The 17,263-nt window shown below is 40.8% G+C and overlaps 1 protein-coding gene across 2 annotated transcripts in view; it reads right to left on the bottom strand.

Moving 5' to 3' along the window:
- LOC108442320 (cell wall protein DAN4-like) overlaps positions 1-13,363 on the bottom strand; it is a 44,240-nt gene extending 30,877 nt beyond the window's left edge. For both annotated transcript variants that reach the window (XM_017722308.2, XM_017722309.2), the window contains exons 1-12: positions 13,330-13,363; positions 9,680-9,718; positions 9,166-9,258; positions 8,193-8,300; positions 7,555-7,662; positions 6,003-6,113; positions 5,468-5,575; positions 4,209-4,316; positions 2,879-2,986; positions 2,525-2,632; positions 1,893-1,991; positions 1,212-1,319 (exon numbers count right to left, since the gene is read on the bottom strand). In XM_017722308.2, the coding sequence (XP_017577797.1) occupies positions 1,212-1,319; positions 1,893-1,991; positions 2,525-2,632; positions 2,879-2,986; positions 4,209-4,316; positions 5,468-5,575; positions 6,003-6,113; positions 7,555-7,662; positions 8,193-8,300; positions 9,166-9,258; positions 9,680-9,718; positions 13,330-13,339 (1,108 nt within the window). In that variant the 5' untranslated portion in view covers positions 13,340-13,363. The remainder of the gene's footprint in view (positions 1-1,211; positions 1,320-1,892; positions 1,992-2,524; positions 2,633-2,878; positions 2,987-4,208; positions 4,317-5,467; positions 5,576-6,002; positions 6,114-7,554; positions 7,663-8,192; positions 8,301-9,165; positions 9,259-9,679; positions 9,719-13,329) is intronic.
- Positions 13,364-17,263: the final 3,900 nt, after the last annotated feature.

Genomic DNA, 17,263 nt, shown 5'->3' with positions numbered 1-17,263 from the left:
TTTTCTCTGATCTTTTCTCTGATCTTTTCTCTGATCTTTTCTCTGATCTTTTCTCTGATCTTTTCTCTGATCTTTTCTCTGATCAAGTACCACACCGGTCACCCCCTCTACAAAGGTGTGACAAACAGTGGCGTTTGCCATCACCTTATAAACGAGGGCTTCCAGGTGCGTCAAATTAGTCTTGATTGCCGGCACCTTGCCGCTGTCGCCCTCTGCCGGCCGCAGGTGGCGCGGGCTGGGCGCCTTGCTGTCGACGCCCTCTGCTGGCGGCAGGCGGTGCAGGCTCAACTCTTACAAAAAACAGCAGCAAAGGGCGATTAACAATATTTCTGTACGCCCACAGTATTTAAACCTGGATTAATCAAAACTTGGTTATTTAAACTTGGATTAGTCACAGTCTGAGGATCTCAACCTCGTTTAATCTCAGTCTGACTATGGAGTTTCTCAGGATCTCAACCTCGTTTAATCTCAGTCTGACTATGGAGTGTAACTTCTTTAAAACAGCATCTTCTGAAGCATTTTGATCTGGACTTCTAACCTGAGAATCTCATAGCTGTCAGTGACGAGCACAGCGAGTGATTCCATTAATACGCTCTGAATACTGAACAGGAGAATAAATGGAAAAATTAAGGCCTGACATTCCTACAGATTACAGTGGGAGCCTCAAAAGAGACATTCCAGGGACAAAATACAGCAGAAGATCAACTACTGTAAGTTTTTAGACAGTGCAGTTTTGCTTAGTATTTTTAGGTAAATATTCTTAATATTAAAATCATTGATTGATAGAAAAAGTCCTGGTTATAAAATAGTACACAACTTTAAGTTAAGTGATACTTTTTTAATCCCACAAACGGGGAAATTCCACCTCCGCGTTTAACCCATCCGTGAAGTGAAGCACCACATACACACTAGTGAACACACACACTAGGGGGCAGTGAGCACACTTGCCCGGAGCGGTGGGCAGCCCTATCCACGGCACCCAGGGAGCAGTTGGGGGTTAGGTGTCTTGCTCAAGGACACCTCAGTCATGTGCTGTCAGCACTGGGGATCAAACCGGCAACCTTCCGGTCACAGGGTCAGATCCCTAACTTCCAGCCCATGACTGCCCCAAAAACATTTGGAGTGCTTCCACCGATTTGCGTGTCATCCTTTCGCAGGGGCCGTGTGATCTGGATCCAGATTTTGTTTCCAATAGCTCATCATGGACTCACATGAAGCTTTGTTAGAGAGAGCAGTTCCACTGGAGGCTGAACTGGTGGGTTGTGTAACAGTGGTGGTCTTGCTGGAACTGTTGGACTGTGCAGTGAAGTTGGGAGTCACTGGGGAAACACAAGATTAACAGCACAAACAATTTCAGCTATTTCTGAGAAATCTGTCTCCTACAGAGAGCGCTGCACCCCCCCCTAAACGTCCATTAACCACTGTCTGATTTGTGTAGTGCTTTTCATTAGATGCTGAATATTTAACCCTGAATTAATTACAGTTTGAATATCTAAACCTAGTTTAATCACAGTGTAATTATGGGGTTTACCATCATTAAAAACGCATTAAAAAAAAAACGCATGCACTCTCTAAATCTAGATGTCTATCAGGAGAAATTTCCTGCCGTCAGTGATGAGCATGGTGAGTGATTCCGTTAAGACATTTTAAGCACTGAAAAAAACCAACACATTTATAAATGGAGCTCTATTATTCTTACTGATTCTTCAGAGATGAACCAAAACACGGCATAACATCAACTAAAATAACATCAAATAAAAAACAAATGTTTTAACGCAATTGTATTGTTGATGTTTAAGTAAATACAAACCTAAAACATTGATAACAGTCCTGATTACTAAATAGTTCATAAAGAGTCTGATTTGTTTTTCAGTTCTTCAGCTCTGACTCACATGCAGAGAGAGCAGCTCCACTGGAGGGTGAACTGGTGGGTTGTGTGACTGCAGTGGTCTCATTGGAGTTTCTGGACTGTGTAGTAACAACGAGAGTCACTGTGGAAACACAAGATCAGGCTGAGTGTCTAAACCCAGATTAATCACCATTTGAGTATCTAAACCCGGATTAAACAAAATCATGCTTCTTTAAACCCAGATTAATCACAGTTTGAGGATCTGAAACTGGTTTAATCACAGTCTAAGGTGTAATGTTGTTTAAAACCTTGACCTTCTGGATCTGGAATTCTACCCTGAGAATTTTAGTGCTCCCAGTGATGAGCACAGCCAGTAATTCCATAATGATAATTTTGAGTTCTGTGAAGAAAGATGAATGGAAAAATGGAGCTCTCGTATTCTCACTGATTACTGTTGAACATTCCACACGATGGCACAGCAGCAGATCGACTACTGCAACGTTTTATGACATGCAGTTTTGCTTAGTACTTTTATGTAAACGTCGTCTTGTAATTTTCGAATGTGTCTCAGAACATGCTTCAGTGATGGAAACAACATCTACAAACTGATAACAATCCTGATTAATAACACAGAAAGAGTCTGATTAGTCTTTTAGTAACTCATCACTGACTCACATGAAGACGTGTTAAAGAGAACAGCTCCACTGGAGGCTGAACTGGTGGGTTGTGTCACAGTGGTGGTCTCGTTCGAACTGGTGGACCGTGCAGTAAAGTTGAGTGTCACTGTGGAAACACAGAGGAAACTTCTGAATCATTTCAATCACGTATGTGTGCACGACTGTAGTTCTGTCATTCAAATTGGTGGATGATAGTTTTGGCAAGTTTTACACCGGATGCCCTTCCTGACGCAACCCTCACCATTTATCCAGGCTTGGGACCGGCACCAGAAGTACACAAAGGCCACCCCTAATGGCTATTTTAACACAGAAAGAGTCTGATTTGTCTTTTAGTAACTCATCACTGACTCACATGAAGACGTGTTAAAGAGAACAGCTCCACTGGAGGCTGAACTGGTGGGTTGTGTCACGTTGGTGGTCTCGTTCGAACTGGTGGACCGTGTAGTAAAGTTGAGTGTCACTGTGGAAACACAGGGGACACATTTGAATCATTTCAGTCACATAAGTGTCCAGAGAATTTCACACATGAACAGCAGCAAAGTACAATATTTCAACATCCACAATACCAGCCAAAGAACAAGGTGAAGCTTCTGAGGAGCTGCACCGTCACTTCTCTGAGGAGCTGCACCGTCACTTCTCTGAGGAGCTGCACCGTCACTTCTCTGAGGAGCTGCACCGTCACTTCTCTGAGGAGAAGTCTCTTCTCTGTCACTGATAATTTTGTACTGTTTATGGTTTTAGGCGACTGAATAAAACAAGATACTGGACCAACTTTATAAATATCCAGGATTAAGTTATGGACTCAGCACTCGGATTATGATTAACTTTTAATTGTGAAGAATCGTAAGTGTTATAACAGCAGTCTCCACCTTTGACTACTTCACTGGAATTTTAAACTACGTATCACTGTTTTCACCAAATACGTTAAAGAAACCCGGACTTGCTTTCAAAAATGCTTTTTAACCCATACAGTCTGGTCTGACTCTGTCCTAGGGCCCTAAGCAAGATGTGTTTTTTTGGGGGGGGCATCTTACTCGACGAATTGCTGCAAAATTAAAGGCTAAACTACTAACACTGACTACCAAAAGCTGAGTAAGATATACATTTATACCGGCTAATTTGTGTATTGTTAATGGTTGGATGCGTGTTTGGGGATCTGATAAGTCACACTCTGGATCCAGGGGCTTGTCTGGTTGTGTGGTGGTTTCACTGGAACTGGTGGACTGTGTAGTAAAGTTATCAGTCACTGTGGAAACACAGCATCAATCTGGGTATTTAAAACCGGATTCATCACCATCAGTGTGTCTAAACCTAGATGTAAAAAAGTCTATTTAGTTTGTTGTTTTACTCAATTACTCAAATCAGGATTCTTTAAACGTAGATTAATCACATAATCCTGGATGAGTTATAGTCTGAGCATTTAAACTTGGATTAAACACAGTCTCAGTATCTAAACTTGGTTTAATCACAGTCTAAGTGTGGGTTGTAACGTCTTGGAAACACATTTTCTGGACCTCATGGATCTGGACATCTACCCTGAGAATCTCAGTGCTATCAATGAGAAGCACAGCAGTGATTCCATTACGATGGTTCGAGTACCGGAAAGCAAGAGTTGGTAACAATCCAGATTAATAACACAGAAAGAGTCTGATTTATCTTTTAGTAGCTCATCACTGACTCACATGAAGATGTGTTAGGGAGAGCAGCTCCACTGGAGGCTGAACTGGTGGGTTGTGTCACAGTGGTGGTCTCGTTCAAACTGGTGGACTGTGCAGTAAAGTTGATTGTCACTGTGGAAATAGAGACGACACTTTTGAATCATTTCAATCCCACATACACAACCAGGTATACCATTATGACCACCTCCTTGTTTCTACGCTCACTGTCCAGTTTATCAGCTCCACTGACCGTATAGCTGCACTCTGTAGTTCTACAGTTACAGACTGTAGTCCATCTGTTTCTCTGATACTCTGTTACCCTGTTCTTCAGTGGTCAGGACCCCCATGGACCCTCACAGAGCAGGTACTGTTTGGGTGGTGGATCATTCTCAGCACTGCAGTAACATTGATGTGGTGGTGGTGTGTTGTGCTGGTATGAGTGGATCAGACACAGCAGTGCTGCACACTCTCAGAAAAAAGGGTAAGACACTGTCACTGGGGCAGCACCCTCTTTGTCACTGGGGTGGTTCCCTCAGGGGTACCTCTCAGTACCTTTAGTCAGGGAACATAACTGAACCATAATCCCGTTAAATGATATTTTCTAAGCTGTACTGACTCCACACCCCACGTCTCGCCTCCAGGCTTTTATTTTATTGCTCTGTTTTAAAACATTTGTTCATAAAAAGAGACAAATATTTACTTTTCCACTGGGAAAAACTTATTTAAGGTACACCGTTGGGCCTTTGAGGGTGCACTTACATTGTTTGTACCTTGATGAACGAACATCGTACATGAATGGTACCTTTATTTCTAACAGTGCAAGAGATTCAGTATTTCATGCTTGCTCAGCTAAAATTTAGTTGTATCTAATCTTGGTGGCACTGGAGACTGTTTTGTAAGCAGCACTGTTATAAATGCTTTTCTTTCTACATTTTAAGATATTGTGATTTCTTTTGTGCTTCTTTGATGATGTATCTAAACCTAGTTTTCTCACAGTCTGAGTAAAGGGGTGTAGCATATCACTAAAAATCCGTTTTTCCAGACTTTCTGTATCTGGACTTCTACCCTGACAACCTCAGAGCTGTCAGTGATGACCGCAGCGAGTGGTTCTGTTAAGAAGAAGACGGAGTCCTGTTGTGCTACTGACCACTGTTAGACTATTAAGAGGTGAAGCGAAACACAGCAGGAGATGAAATACTGAAACTTGAGGTAAAACAGAAACACTTTGTGTTTTAATTCTTCAAAATAACAATTTTTCTTTCAGTTCTTCAGCGCTGACTCACATGAAGATGTGTTGGAGAGAGCAGCTCCACTGGAGGCTGAACTGGTGGGTTGTGTCACAGTGGTGGTCTCGTTCAAACTGCCGGACCGTGCAGTAAAGTTGAGTGTCACTGTGGAAACACAGGGGAAACTTCTGAATCATTTCAATCACGTATGTGTGCACGACTGTGGTTCTGTCATTCAAACTGGTGGACGGTGATCCAAGGGGTTGTTTTACGATGCACTATTTCTCACTATGTGGGCTAATCTGGTCTAATCCTGGTGACAGAGGAGACGTTGCCTTTTCAAAGTTATAAATGCTTCACTTTCTCTGTATTTTGGTAGTACGACTTCTTGTTTTACACAATTGGCTGTTGGTCATAGTCACCATGCATTCATATGCAGCTACACTAAGACTGATCACAGTCTCAGTATCTAAATCTGAATTAGTCACAGCCTGAGTCTCCAAAACCAGATCAATAACAGCCTGAGTGTCTAAATGAGGATCAATCACACAAAGAGTCTGATTCTTCTTTCAGTTCTTCAGCACTGACTCACATGAAGGTGTGTTAGTCGGAGTAGTGTCGCTGGAGCCTGATCTGGTGGGCTGTGGAGCTGTGGTGGTCTCATTCGTGGAACTTCTGGGTGTTGTAGTATTGGTGGGAGTCACTGTTTAAATACAGGATTAAAGACACTATTCTTGAGTCATTTTAGTCCTTTTCCTACAATCATCACAACCTGACTAAAACAGCTTCCTGCAACTAATGTAGCTGTGTACAGTAAAACATAGTGTCCAGCGCAGTTTCCACATGAATGATTTTTTTTGCAATTAATACCTAATAATTATTAATTGAAAACAGCTGCAAAGAATAATATCTCAGAACATCCACAACACCCTCCCCCTTAGCTAAAGTACAAACATGGGCAAACGTATTGTGATGCATCTCTTACTCGCTGAATTCAAGGGTTTCATCCAGTCCCATTGCCACAGGTGTGGAAAATAAAAAATCTAGCTGTGCAGTCAAACATTTGTGGAAGAATGGATCTAATGGATTCCAGAGAGCTTCCTGATTTTGTGTGTGGTACTGTAATAGGACACAACCGTGGCAACAAGTCAAGTCATGAAACTATTCCTTGAGCAACTGTGAGTGTTATTGTTGAAAAGTGGAAGTGTTTAGGAACCACAACAACCCAGTCACAAAGTGCCAGACTACGTAAAGTTACAGAGCAGGTCACTGAGTTCCAGACTTCCTCTGGCATCAACATCAGCACAAAAACTGCACAGCAGGAGCTTCATGACATGGGTTTCCATGTCTGAGCAGCTGTATGCCAGCCTTGACCAAGAACAATGCCAGGGTCAGATGGAGTGGTGCCACTGGGCTCTGGAGCAGTGGAATATGTGGATATTCTGTGAAGTGACACCTCTAGTGGTTGGTATGGTGTAGTGGTTAATACCTCTGCCTTCTATACTGTAGAATGGGGTTCAACCCCCCACCTGGGTAAGCACCCTACACTATACCAATAAGAGTCCTTGGGCAAGACTCCTAACACCACCTTCGCCTACTTGTGTAAAATAATCAAATTGTAAGTCGCTCTAGATAAGAGCGTCAGCCAAATGCTGTAAGCGTAAATCTGGCAGTCTGATGGACGAGTCTGGGTTTGGGGAATGCCAGGAGATTGTTACCTGCCCAGCTGCATTGTGCCAAGTCTAAAGTTTGCTGGAGGAGGGATAATGCTACAGGATTGTTTCTCAGGGTTTGGCCTAGGCCTCTTAGTTCCAGGGAAGGGAAATCTTAATGCTTCATCATGCCAAGACATTTCAGACAAAAGTATGCTTCCAACTTTGTGTGAAGAGTTTGGGGAAGGTCCTTTTCTGTTCCAGCAGGACTGTGCCCAAATATATGTTGCCCAAGCCAAACCTTGCTGCCTGGCCGGCAATCGAACCGGCCGTTGCTGTGAGGTGACAGCACTACCCACTGCGCCACAGTGCCATCCTACACTAGGAATAATCACAGTTTAAATATCTAATCTGAATTAATTACAGCCTCTACATCTGGATCAATCACACAAAAGGTTTGTTTTTTCTTTCAGTTCTTCAGCGCTGACTCACATGAAGACGTGTTGGAGAGAGCAGCTCCACTGGAGGCTGAACTGGTGGGTTGTGTCACAGTGGTGGTCTCGTTCAAACTGCCGGACCATGCAGTAAAGTTGATTGTCACTGTGGAAACACAGAGGAAACTTCTGAATCATTTCAATCACGTATGTGTGCACGACTGTGGTTCTGTCATTCATGCATCTTTAAACCCAGATTAATCACAGTTTGAGGATCTGAAACTGGTTTAATCACAGTCTAAGGTGTAATGTTGTTTAAAACACATTTTCTGGACCTTCTGGATCTGGAATTCTACCCTGAGAATTTTAGTGCTCCCAGTGATGAGCACAGCCAGTAATTCCATAATGATAATTTTGAGTTCTGTGAAGAAAGATGAATGGAAAAATTGAGCTCTCGTATTCTCACTGATTACTGTTGAACATTCCACACGATGGCACAGCAGCAGATCGACTACTGCAACGTTTTATGACATGCAGTTTTGCTTAGTACTTTTATGTAAACGTCGTCTTGTAATTTTCGAATGTGTCTCAGAACATGCTTCAGTGATGGAAACAACATCTACAAACTGATAACAATCCTGATTAATAACACAGAAAGAGTCTGATTAGTCTTTTAGTAACTCATCACTGACTCACATGAAGATGTGTTGGAGAGAGCAGCTCCACTGGAGGCTGAACTGGTGGGTTGTGTCACAGTGGTGGTCTCGTTCAAACTGCCGGACCGTGCAGTAAAGTTGAGTGTCACTGTGGAAACACAGAGGAAACTTCTGAATCATTTCAATCACGTATGTGTGCACGACTGTGGTTCTGTCATTCAAACTGGTGGACGGTGATCCAAGGGGTTGTTTTACGATGCACTATTTCTCGCTATGTGGGCTAATCTGGTCTAATCCTGGTGGCAGAGTAGACGTTGCCTTTTCAAAGTTATAAATGCTTCACTTTCTTCATGTTCAGGTAGTTTAAGATCTTTTTTTGTCCTTCTTTGACTCTTTTTGTTTCAGCTGAGTAAGCATGAACATGTGTAAGTTAACTACAGTCTGAGTATCTAAACCTGGATTAATAATTCTGACATACTCTTAATTTGGAATAATCACTGCCTATATATCCAAAGTGTTATTAACCACAGCCTTAGTTTGTTGTTCCTGTCTAAGTATGGGGTGTAATGTCATTTAAAATGCATTTCCTGGACCTTCTGGATCTGGACGTCTATCCTGGTCATTGCGGAGCTACCAGTGACGAGTAAAGCGAGTGATTCCTTTTATCAGTTTTAAATATTGAAAAGAACGATTAATGAAAAAAAGATAACCATAGCATTCTCACTGCTTACCACTGGACAAAAAAAGGTAGTGCAGTTGTGATTAGTATTTTAGTTAAATATATTTTTAATATTTTTTTACATTTTTTGTCACATAAAATCATTGATTGATAGAAAAAGTCTAAAAACATGTGTGTCTGATAACAACCCTGATTATAAAATAGTGCCACAGTGCCGCCCTACACTAGGAATAATCACAGTTTAAATATCTAATCTGAATTCATTACAGCCTCTACATCTGGATCAATCACACAAAAGGTCTGATTTTCTTTCAGTTCTTCAGCGCTGACTCACATGAAGATGTGTTAGTCGGAGTAGTTTCACTGGTGGGCTGTGGAACTGGGGTGGTTTCATTAGAAATCGTGGATGTTGTAATAGTGGAAGTCACTGTGGAAATACAGGATTAAAAACACTATTCTTGAGTAATAGCTATAATCTACAGTCATCACAACTTGACTAAAAAAACCTCCGTGTTGTAAAACGTAATGCAAAATGCAATAAAAAGTTCATCAGAAAAACGAGCAGTTTTGGGTTACAGCCCCTCGACTCACTTCACCCTGAATAGGGATCTCTTTTCTCAAAAGCAGTGTACTCCTCATCATTTAATGGCATCTTCATCAAAGTTGACTTCAGCATAATTGATTGAATCTGACCGTATTCTTCCCCAGCTCATCCAAAAATACACATAAATACAAACTTGGCCGCAGCTGTTTGTTTTTCCCTGGTTTTAAAAGATACATTCTCAAATATCTGGAAGTGTATGTATGGGAGCGTAGAGACAGGTTTACATGTTAGTGTTTGCACTTACCCAGACAGACAGTGAAGTACAATAGCAAAAATATAAGACCTGCAAAAAAAGAGAAAAAAAATAATTAATAGTTTTACTTTTAATTTGACGGCCACCGCTAATAATGTATCATACAAGTCTGAAATGTTTCTAACAGACACTAAATCATTTGCAGGTCACTTGTTAAAACTGGTCTTTACACTCCTGGAAAACTGTGTTACGTTTCAGTGTTTGCATGTTTTTAAATCTTGTATTGATACGGTAAGATTCAAATGTATTTCCACTGAATGTACTTTTATGTGAATCACACAGATATAAAAAGAAGTCATTTTGTATTTAGACTTGTGATGTGAAAGTTATCACATTCACTTTTTTTAACACCACTCATAGTTCCACTCTGAAGTATGTCCTATGAATCTGTGATTGCAGCCACGTCGTGCAGATACAGCTTTTAAATGACAGGTTGCACTGATGGCTGTTCTTAGTTATTTCTGTCTATTACCATATTGAGTTTGTTCATCACTGAAGTACATCAGGCCTGAAGTATCATTTACAAGCAAAACACGGGGCTGATGTCAATATCAATAAATATAAGTCATTTTAGCACTGCAGAACACAGCAGACTACACTGAGCAGTGCTCGTGGGAGAACACATAAATCAATGAGCAACTAACTAAAAAAAGCAATAGTGGAAAGCACTAGTCTGGAAATAAGATGTAACATAGTGGTATGGGCTACAATCACTGAGGAGCTGCAACCACTGATTGTACACTTTCAAAAACAAATATATTAAACATAACACATTTAACTTTTTTTAACACATCTATGTGTGTAGTTAAGAACAACATATTTTTTGCTGTTTTTAACACAACTAGTGTGTTATGCCCATTAACATGTGCTCTACTTATCTGCATCAGCGCTACACATCCTTGTTCTACTGGTCGAAATTCACCACAACTAAATGAATTCACCCATTATTAATGTTTATGGGGAGTTGTATTATTCTTTATGGTTTTGAATGATTTTTTTTATATCATCAGAAGTATGGTCACAAATGTTTTTGTTGCCTCTTCCATTTGAAAAGCTGTTATAGAGCAAGCAAAAAGCACCATCTTCTACTAGTTAGATGAAAGAAGGACATCAGCCCTAAATGTGCTGTTTGATCCATTGGCGAGGTTCTTTTGGCCAAGGTGTTTTCGCTTCGTTTCGTTGTTTGTGAGATGCTATTTTACTTTGCTGTTATGAGAAATTGGAACAAAAATTCTACTACTAACTACTGCACATTATCCATGGTTCATGACAAAAACTTAACTTCTACCTGCTTTTCATGATTTTTGCCGATCTGTAGCTTACGGTCTTACTAAATGTGCTAAATATGCAGATCTGACTACCAGGTCATCTGCTTTGGTTAATGTTCTATGCTCCAGGAAGAAAGAGTAATCTGCCTTTGTGTACCATTTGGACAAAATGATGCAGCACAGGAGGTCATGCTCTACAGAGATAGTGTGTATCATATGGCGATGGATCAGACGATGAAAGGAGCAATGCCAAATGATGTAACAGCAATGAAGCTGAAAGTCACAGAGAGTATCCGAGATTTGCTTACGAGAGGACAAAAGACCGGTTGGACCCTTGTGTGAAAACTAAAGCAAGAGTGGCAGGGTAGGATTCAAATCCAGTGAAGGACAAACTGAGTAATCTTAACAGAGAGCTTAAGGGCTCAACTCCTCAAGTCAGTCATATACATATATATATATAATGTTACCCATACGCATGTGCCCTACAGATGAGGGGAAGATGGCATTCATTTGCTCTCTGGGTTTCTATGAATTTGAAAATAATGCCTCTGGGAATTTCAAAAGCACTGGCAACATTCCAGTGTGTTATTGCGAGGTCAGTAGGAGAGAAACATGTTGGAAGTTCTGGTGTATCTTGATTCAATTGAGTGTGAAAAAAAGGGCGTTGAAGGTTCTTAAAAATCCAAGGGAAGAACGGCACAAACTCCTGCTAAATGAATGCCAATTTGAGTGTCCCTTCCAAGATTGAGGCAGATAAGGAATGGCGTAGACCCAAAATACTAACCACCCAGTAGTTCTAGGGTTTTGTAGGTCTTATCATAGATTTATTAAAGAGTATTCAAGTATTGTACATCCTCTCAATGAGCTGCTTCATGGCTATTCTGAATATAATGTTCCCCCTTAGATAAAGGCAGCAGATCCAGGGGTCCATGGACACAGGGAATTATAGTAAACTGAGACGCTTTCCAATAGTGTCCCACTATTTACTGCAAAGTAAACCCATTGGGTAGTGGTAGCGGTCAGATTTGAGCTGATGTAATTCTCAATCAGCAATCAGTAGCTTAATGTTTTAGGCGACATGTAGCTCTGCTCACAATGCAGAGATTAATAGAGTAGATTAGATTAGTTAACCTACAGATTACTAACCTACAAATTATGTTGCAGTGCTGCCTAGTGCCAAAACGTGTCAATAACAGTGTGCCTTTTCTAAAAAAAACGTCCCTACACTGAGGGTAATCTAAACAAATCAAACCCATTCTTTGTACAGAAATGATCTGAGTGGATAAAAAGAATTGGTTTCAACTTATAAGATCCTGATTCATCGATTTCAAAAGCAGGTCGCCATCTCAAGGTCTGTCTTTAAATCTTATTTGATGAATAAATTGTGTTTTGTGTCATCATTCATCATGAAATCATTCTTATAAACATTGGAGTCGCCCAAGGTTCCATTTTAGGGCCGCTGTTTTTCTCACTTTACATGCTGCCTCTAGGCAATGTAATCAAAAAACATGAGGCCAGTTTGTCATGGTGCAAATTCGACTTTTTATTTTTTAATAAAAGTTTCTATTTCTGTTCTTTGTTTTGATTTCATTACAGACCCAAGCTGCAACTCTTCACTAAGCTGACTAAATAAGTTAATACCCTATATTAGAAAATGTCCTATTTCATTATGATGAAAACATTTGTTTCACTTTATTTGGATTACAATATCTGTTGAAACTTAGTTGATTCCTAAATAGTAGTGGGGTTAGGGTTAGGATTTGGACCAAGGATTTGGTTGGGATAGTGTAGTGGTTAACATCTCTGGCTTCCACACTGTAGACCAGGGTTCAATCCCCACCTGGGCAAACACCCTACACTATACCAATAGGAGTCCTTGGGCAAGACTCCTAACACAGCCTTGGCCTACCTGTGTAAAAAAATGATCAAATATTAAGTCGCTCTGGATCAGAGCGTCAGCCAAATAATGTAAATGGACCAGGTTTAGGTTTTAGGTTAAGGTTAAAATTAGAGCCAGATTTAGAGAAAAATATGGTCAATTTAATAGACATTAGCTTGAATGTAACTTGAAAGTAAATTATGTATCCACAAAGCATCTAAAGTGGACTATCCAATTAAAATCCAAAAATATCCAAAAACTCCAAATTTCATCACTGGTGGCAACAAACTGTTCCAGCAAATAATCAAAAACGCTTCTATTTGTGTTATAAAAGCATCTCCTACTCAATTAATTTGGAAGATCCTTTGAGCAGTCTCTTAATCCTTGCATAAAACAAGACATGACAGCCTACATTAAATAGTAATTTCACCTGCCACTAGACTCCTGTTTGAATAATTTATTCTTCAGATATTTTCACCCTGAAATCGTCTTACCTGACATCATCTCTGCTGTGATTCACTCCTCTTGTACACAAGGATTTTGAATCATCACACTACGCCCTGAACACAGTTATATAGATGCAAGCTCCCTGTCCCTCCCTCTTACTGTACACAGAGACAGTACTATGCAAATTATTATTTGAGGGGAAAAAAACAACCTTGCCTACACTGTCTTAATATTCTACAAGATACAGGCGATGCCAAAGTAATGGAAAAACTAGAGGCAACCAGTAACAAGTAAAAAGAATTTTAAAAATAGGGTTGATTTCTTAGTGTTTAGTGCACAATAGTCTACAACCCTTTTCATGCAGGAAAAATGTATTTATTTTTATGTCTAAAACACTGGAATTTGGAATAAATAAATATTTAATGTATATTGTTGGTGCTCTAAAAACACCTTGTACTTCCATTTTTGCCATTTATTTACTTTTTTGGACATTTTGAAAACTCTAATTACTCTTTGTACCTTGTTTCATCAGAAATGATCCAAAATATTTGTCGCTTTCTATTACAAGAAATGAATGATTTTCCTTTTGACATATGAGGTTTTGTTCCAAGGGCAGCATGTAATGTAACGTTTCTAAATTTCCTTATAGTCCTTCGTGATGAAATTATATTCATGCAAAGTAACTATTTTTATATAAACAGGAACATAAATTATGCAAATATTAAACAGAACCAGACTGGAGAAAGTGAAACGCAAAGTAAAGTGTGCACTGAACTGCAAACAGCTCAGCAAACAGAAATGGTGCATGACATAATGAGAACTTCAACCTGACTACTAGGAATAATGCATTCTCCTGCACTGCTCTGACATTTAATTCATAAATAGTGAAGACAGAACAGGAGGGTCGCTTTCTCTGGACATCAGAGAGCAGAGCAATTGAAATTCTTTTACATCTTGTCTACCATAAGTTTGCCATACAGTAATACAGTTTTGTGCAAAAGGTGATGATGATGATGATGATGATGATGATGATGATGATGATGATGATGATGATGATGAAGAACCTTTATTGTCACTAGTCACAAGTACCAGCAAAATGGCCATCAACCCATCCGAGCACATACAATATGACAAACGGGGGGTGGGGGGCAGTCGTGGGCTGGAAGTTAGGGAACTGGCCCTGTGACTGGAAGGTTGCTGGTTTGATCCCCAGGACTGACAGTCCATGACTGAGGTGTCCTTGAGCAAGACACCTAACCCCCAACTGCTCCCCGGGCGCCGTGGATAGGGCTGCCCACCGCTCCGGGCAAGTGTGCTCACTGCCCCCTAGTGTGTGTGTTCACTAGTGTATATGTGGTGTTTCACTTCATGGATGGGTTAAATGCAGAGGTGGAATTTCCCCAAAGACCTCAGCACACAAGTACACATTACAACCCAGAGTCCAAGACTTGCAACAGGGGTGGTGTGAGGGGTGAAGACGAACCCAGCACAGCAAGCAGCCATCCGGTTCTGTAGCTGTATTCAGCGCTGATCGCAGACACATCTGTACATCTTCCAAATGTGCCAAGGCCTGTAGTGAATGCTTACAATGCCCTACAGTCTTCATTGTGTTAGCCAGAGTGTCTGTGATACTGTACTAAGAATGCAGACCCTCGTGTACAACCAGCTGAAACGTATGCATGACGCACTTGATAACCCCTCTTTTCAGTAGTGCACATGTTCACAAGTGATAAGACTGTGTTCTGTGACAAGTTTCAGATGTGCCATTAACCCCTCAGGCTTTTTATGTACTAAGGCTGATTATTCAGTAGCTACGGGAACTTGCAATGCAAAGTAGTTGAGCTATTCTTATTCCTATGTTCCTATTAAACAACGTTCCTATAAAAGAGATACAAAAAGCAGTAGCAACAATGTGCTGTGTTGTTTTTATGTTTGGTTTAGTTTTGTTTAGTTTTTACAAACAGTGGTTCTCTTACTGGAGTGACTATGTGACATTTGCATTAGATGATAGACAGATAGACAAACAGATAGACACTACTGATCCCGAAGGAAATTTAGCGTTAGACCATTTTTAGATCCACCAATACATCCAGATTCAATGTACTTAGTACGCCTTATTAGCAAGTGACAAGAATAGCCCTACAATTAAGGTACTAAGAGTTCTTTGTGTGATGAACCACATAGAAGAACCACTTTTGGATCCCAAGAAGCCTTTAAAACAACTTATTTCTGTAAGTGAGATCTGTGTGTGTGTGTGTGTGTGTGTGTGTGTGTGTGTGTGTGTGTGTGTGTGTGTGTGTGTGTGTGTGTAAAGAACCTTTTGAAAGTTTAAAGAACCTACACATAATGTAAACGTTCTAGAAAGAATCCTGAAATTGGTATTGAATGAATTTCAACATAAATTGAATGAACAATTACTTCCATTTCAACCTAAATTCAGTGTAATTTGAGTAAAGATTCTTTCTTAACCACCGTGAACAGTCACCGAATGACTTCGTGTGGTGAGTCACTTTATGTTGGTATGTTACAAATGCAGCTCATTAGGTTGGAAAATACTGTAGCACTCTTTTCAAGAACGAATAACGAAAGTAATTCCTCTCTGGCATCACTTCAAAGATCTCTTTTGGCCCGTTTCTATTTAATAGCGTTTCCTTAATAGTTATTTCCTTCAGCTGTTCCTGCAAGCACCATTCAAATTCGAACCTATGGAGAGCTTGCACATTACAAACAGCTTTGCACGTCAAGCTGTCTAAAGCTGTAATGATCATTTAGGCTTAAGCAAGTAGTGCATGACAACAAATGACTACTTTATATTCCCAACAGGCAGATTTGCATGTCGGCTTACTGTGTGGCGAATGACGAATTGTATGAATTTCACTTTTAACAGCTCTTGTTTAATGGGCAGCTAATGACTGTGAGGAAAAAGGAAAAAACGTCTTCGTATCTGATGATTTTTACCACGGCAGATGACTCCAGCATGATCAGCACGCCAGCAGTCGTTTACTCCTCATCCACAGTTACTCAGTGTAGACTTAGAGCCATTATAAGACACATTATCGATCCATATTTGTCAGAACAGTAGGAGTTAGGTTTGGATTAGGGTGGGGTTAGGGTTGGGTTAGGTTTGGGTTAGGGTTGGGTTGGGTTAGGTTTGGGTTAGGGTTGAATCAGAGTTGGGTTAGGTTTGGGTTGGTTTAGGGTTGGGTTTGGGTTAGTGTTGGGTTAGGGTTGGTTCAGGGTTAGGTTAGGGTTGGGTTAGGTTTGGGTTAGGGCTAGGGTTGGATTAGGGCTGGGATAGGTTTTGATTAGGGCTAGGTTTGGATTAGGTTTGGGTTGGGTTAGGTTTGGGTTAGGGCTAGGTTTGGGTTAGGGTAGGTTTGGATTAGGGTTGGGTTAGGGTTGGGTTAGGTTAGGATTGGGGTAGGTTTGGATTAAGGTTGGGTTAGGGTTGGGTTAGGTTAGGATTGGGGTAGGTTTGGATTAGGGTTGAGTTAGGTTTGGGTTAGTGTTGGGTTAGGTTTGGATTAGGTTTGGATTAGGCTTGGGTTAGGTTTGGTTTAGGGTTGGGTTAGGCTTGGGTTGGGATAGGGTTGGATTAGGGTTGGATTAGGGTAGGGTTAGGTTTGGGTTAGGGTTGGATTAGGGTTGAGATAGGGTTGGGTTAGTGCTAGGGTTGGGTTAGGGCTAGGGTTGGGTTAGGGTTGGCTTAGGGTTGGGTTAGTGCTAGGGTTGGGTTAGGGCTAGGGTTGGGTTAGGGCTAGGGTTGGGTTAGGGTTGGGATAGGGTTGGGTTAGGGCTAGGGTTTGGGTTAGGGTTAGGGTTGCATTAGGGTTGGGTTAGGTTTGGGTTAGGGTTGGCTTTGGGTTAGGCTTGGATTAGGGTTGGTTTAGGGTTGGATTGGTGTTGGGTTAGGGTTGGATTAGGGTTGGGTTAGGGCTAGGGTTGGGGTATGTTTGGGTTAGGGTTGTATTAGGGCTAGGA

This window comes from Pygocentrus nattereri, chromosome 11 (assembly GCF_015220715.1).
Source record: "Pygocentrus nattereri isolate fPygNat1 chromosome 11, fPygNat1.pri, whole genome shotgun sequence".
NCBI classification, from domain to species: Eukaryota; Metazoa; Chordata; class Actinopteri; order Characiformes; family Serrasalmidae; genus Pygocentrus; species Pygocentrus nattereri.
The sequence above is the reverse complement of the archived record's forward strand: the minus strand, read 5'-3'. Positions and strand labels throughout refer to the sequence as shown.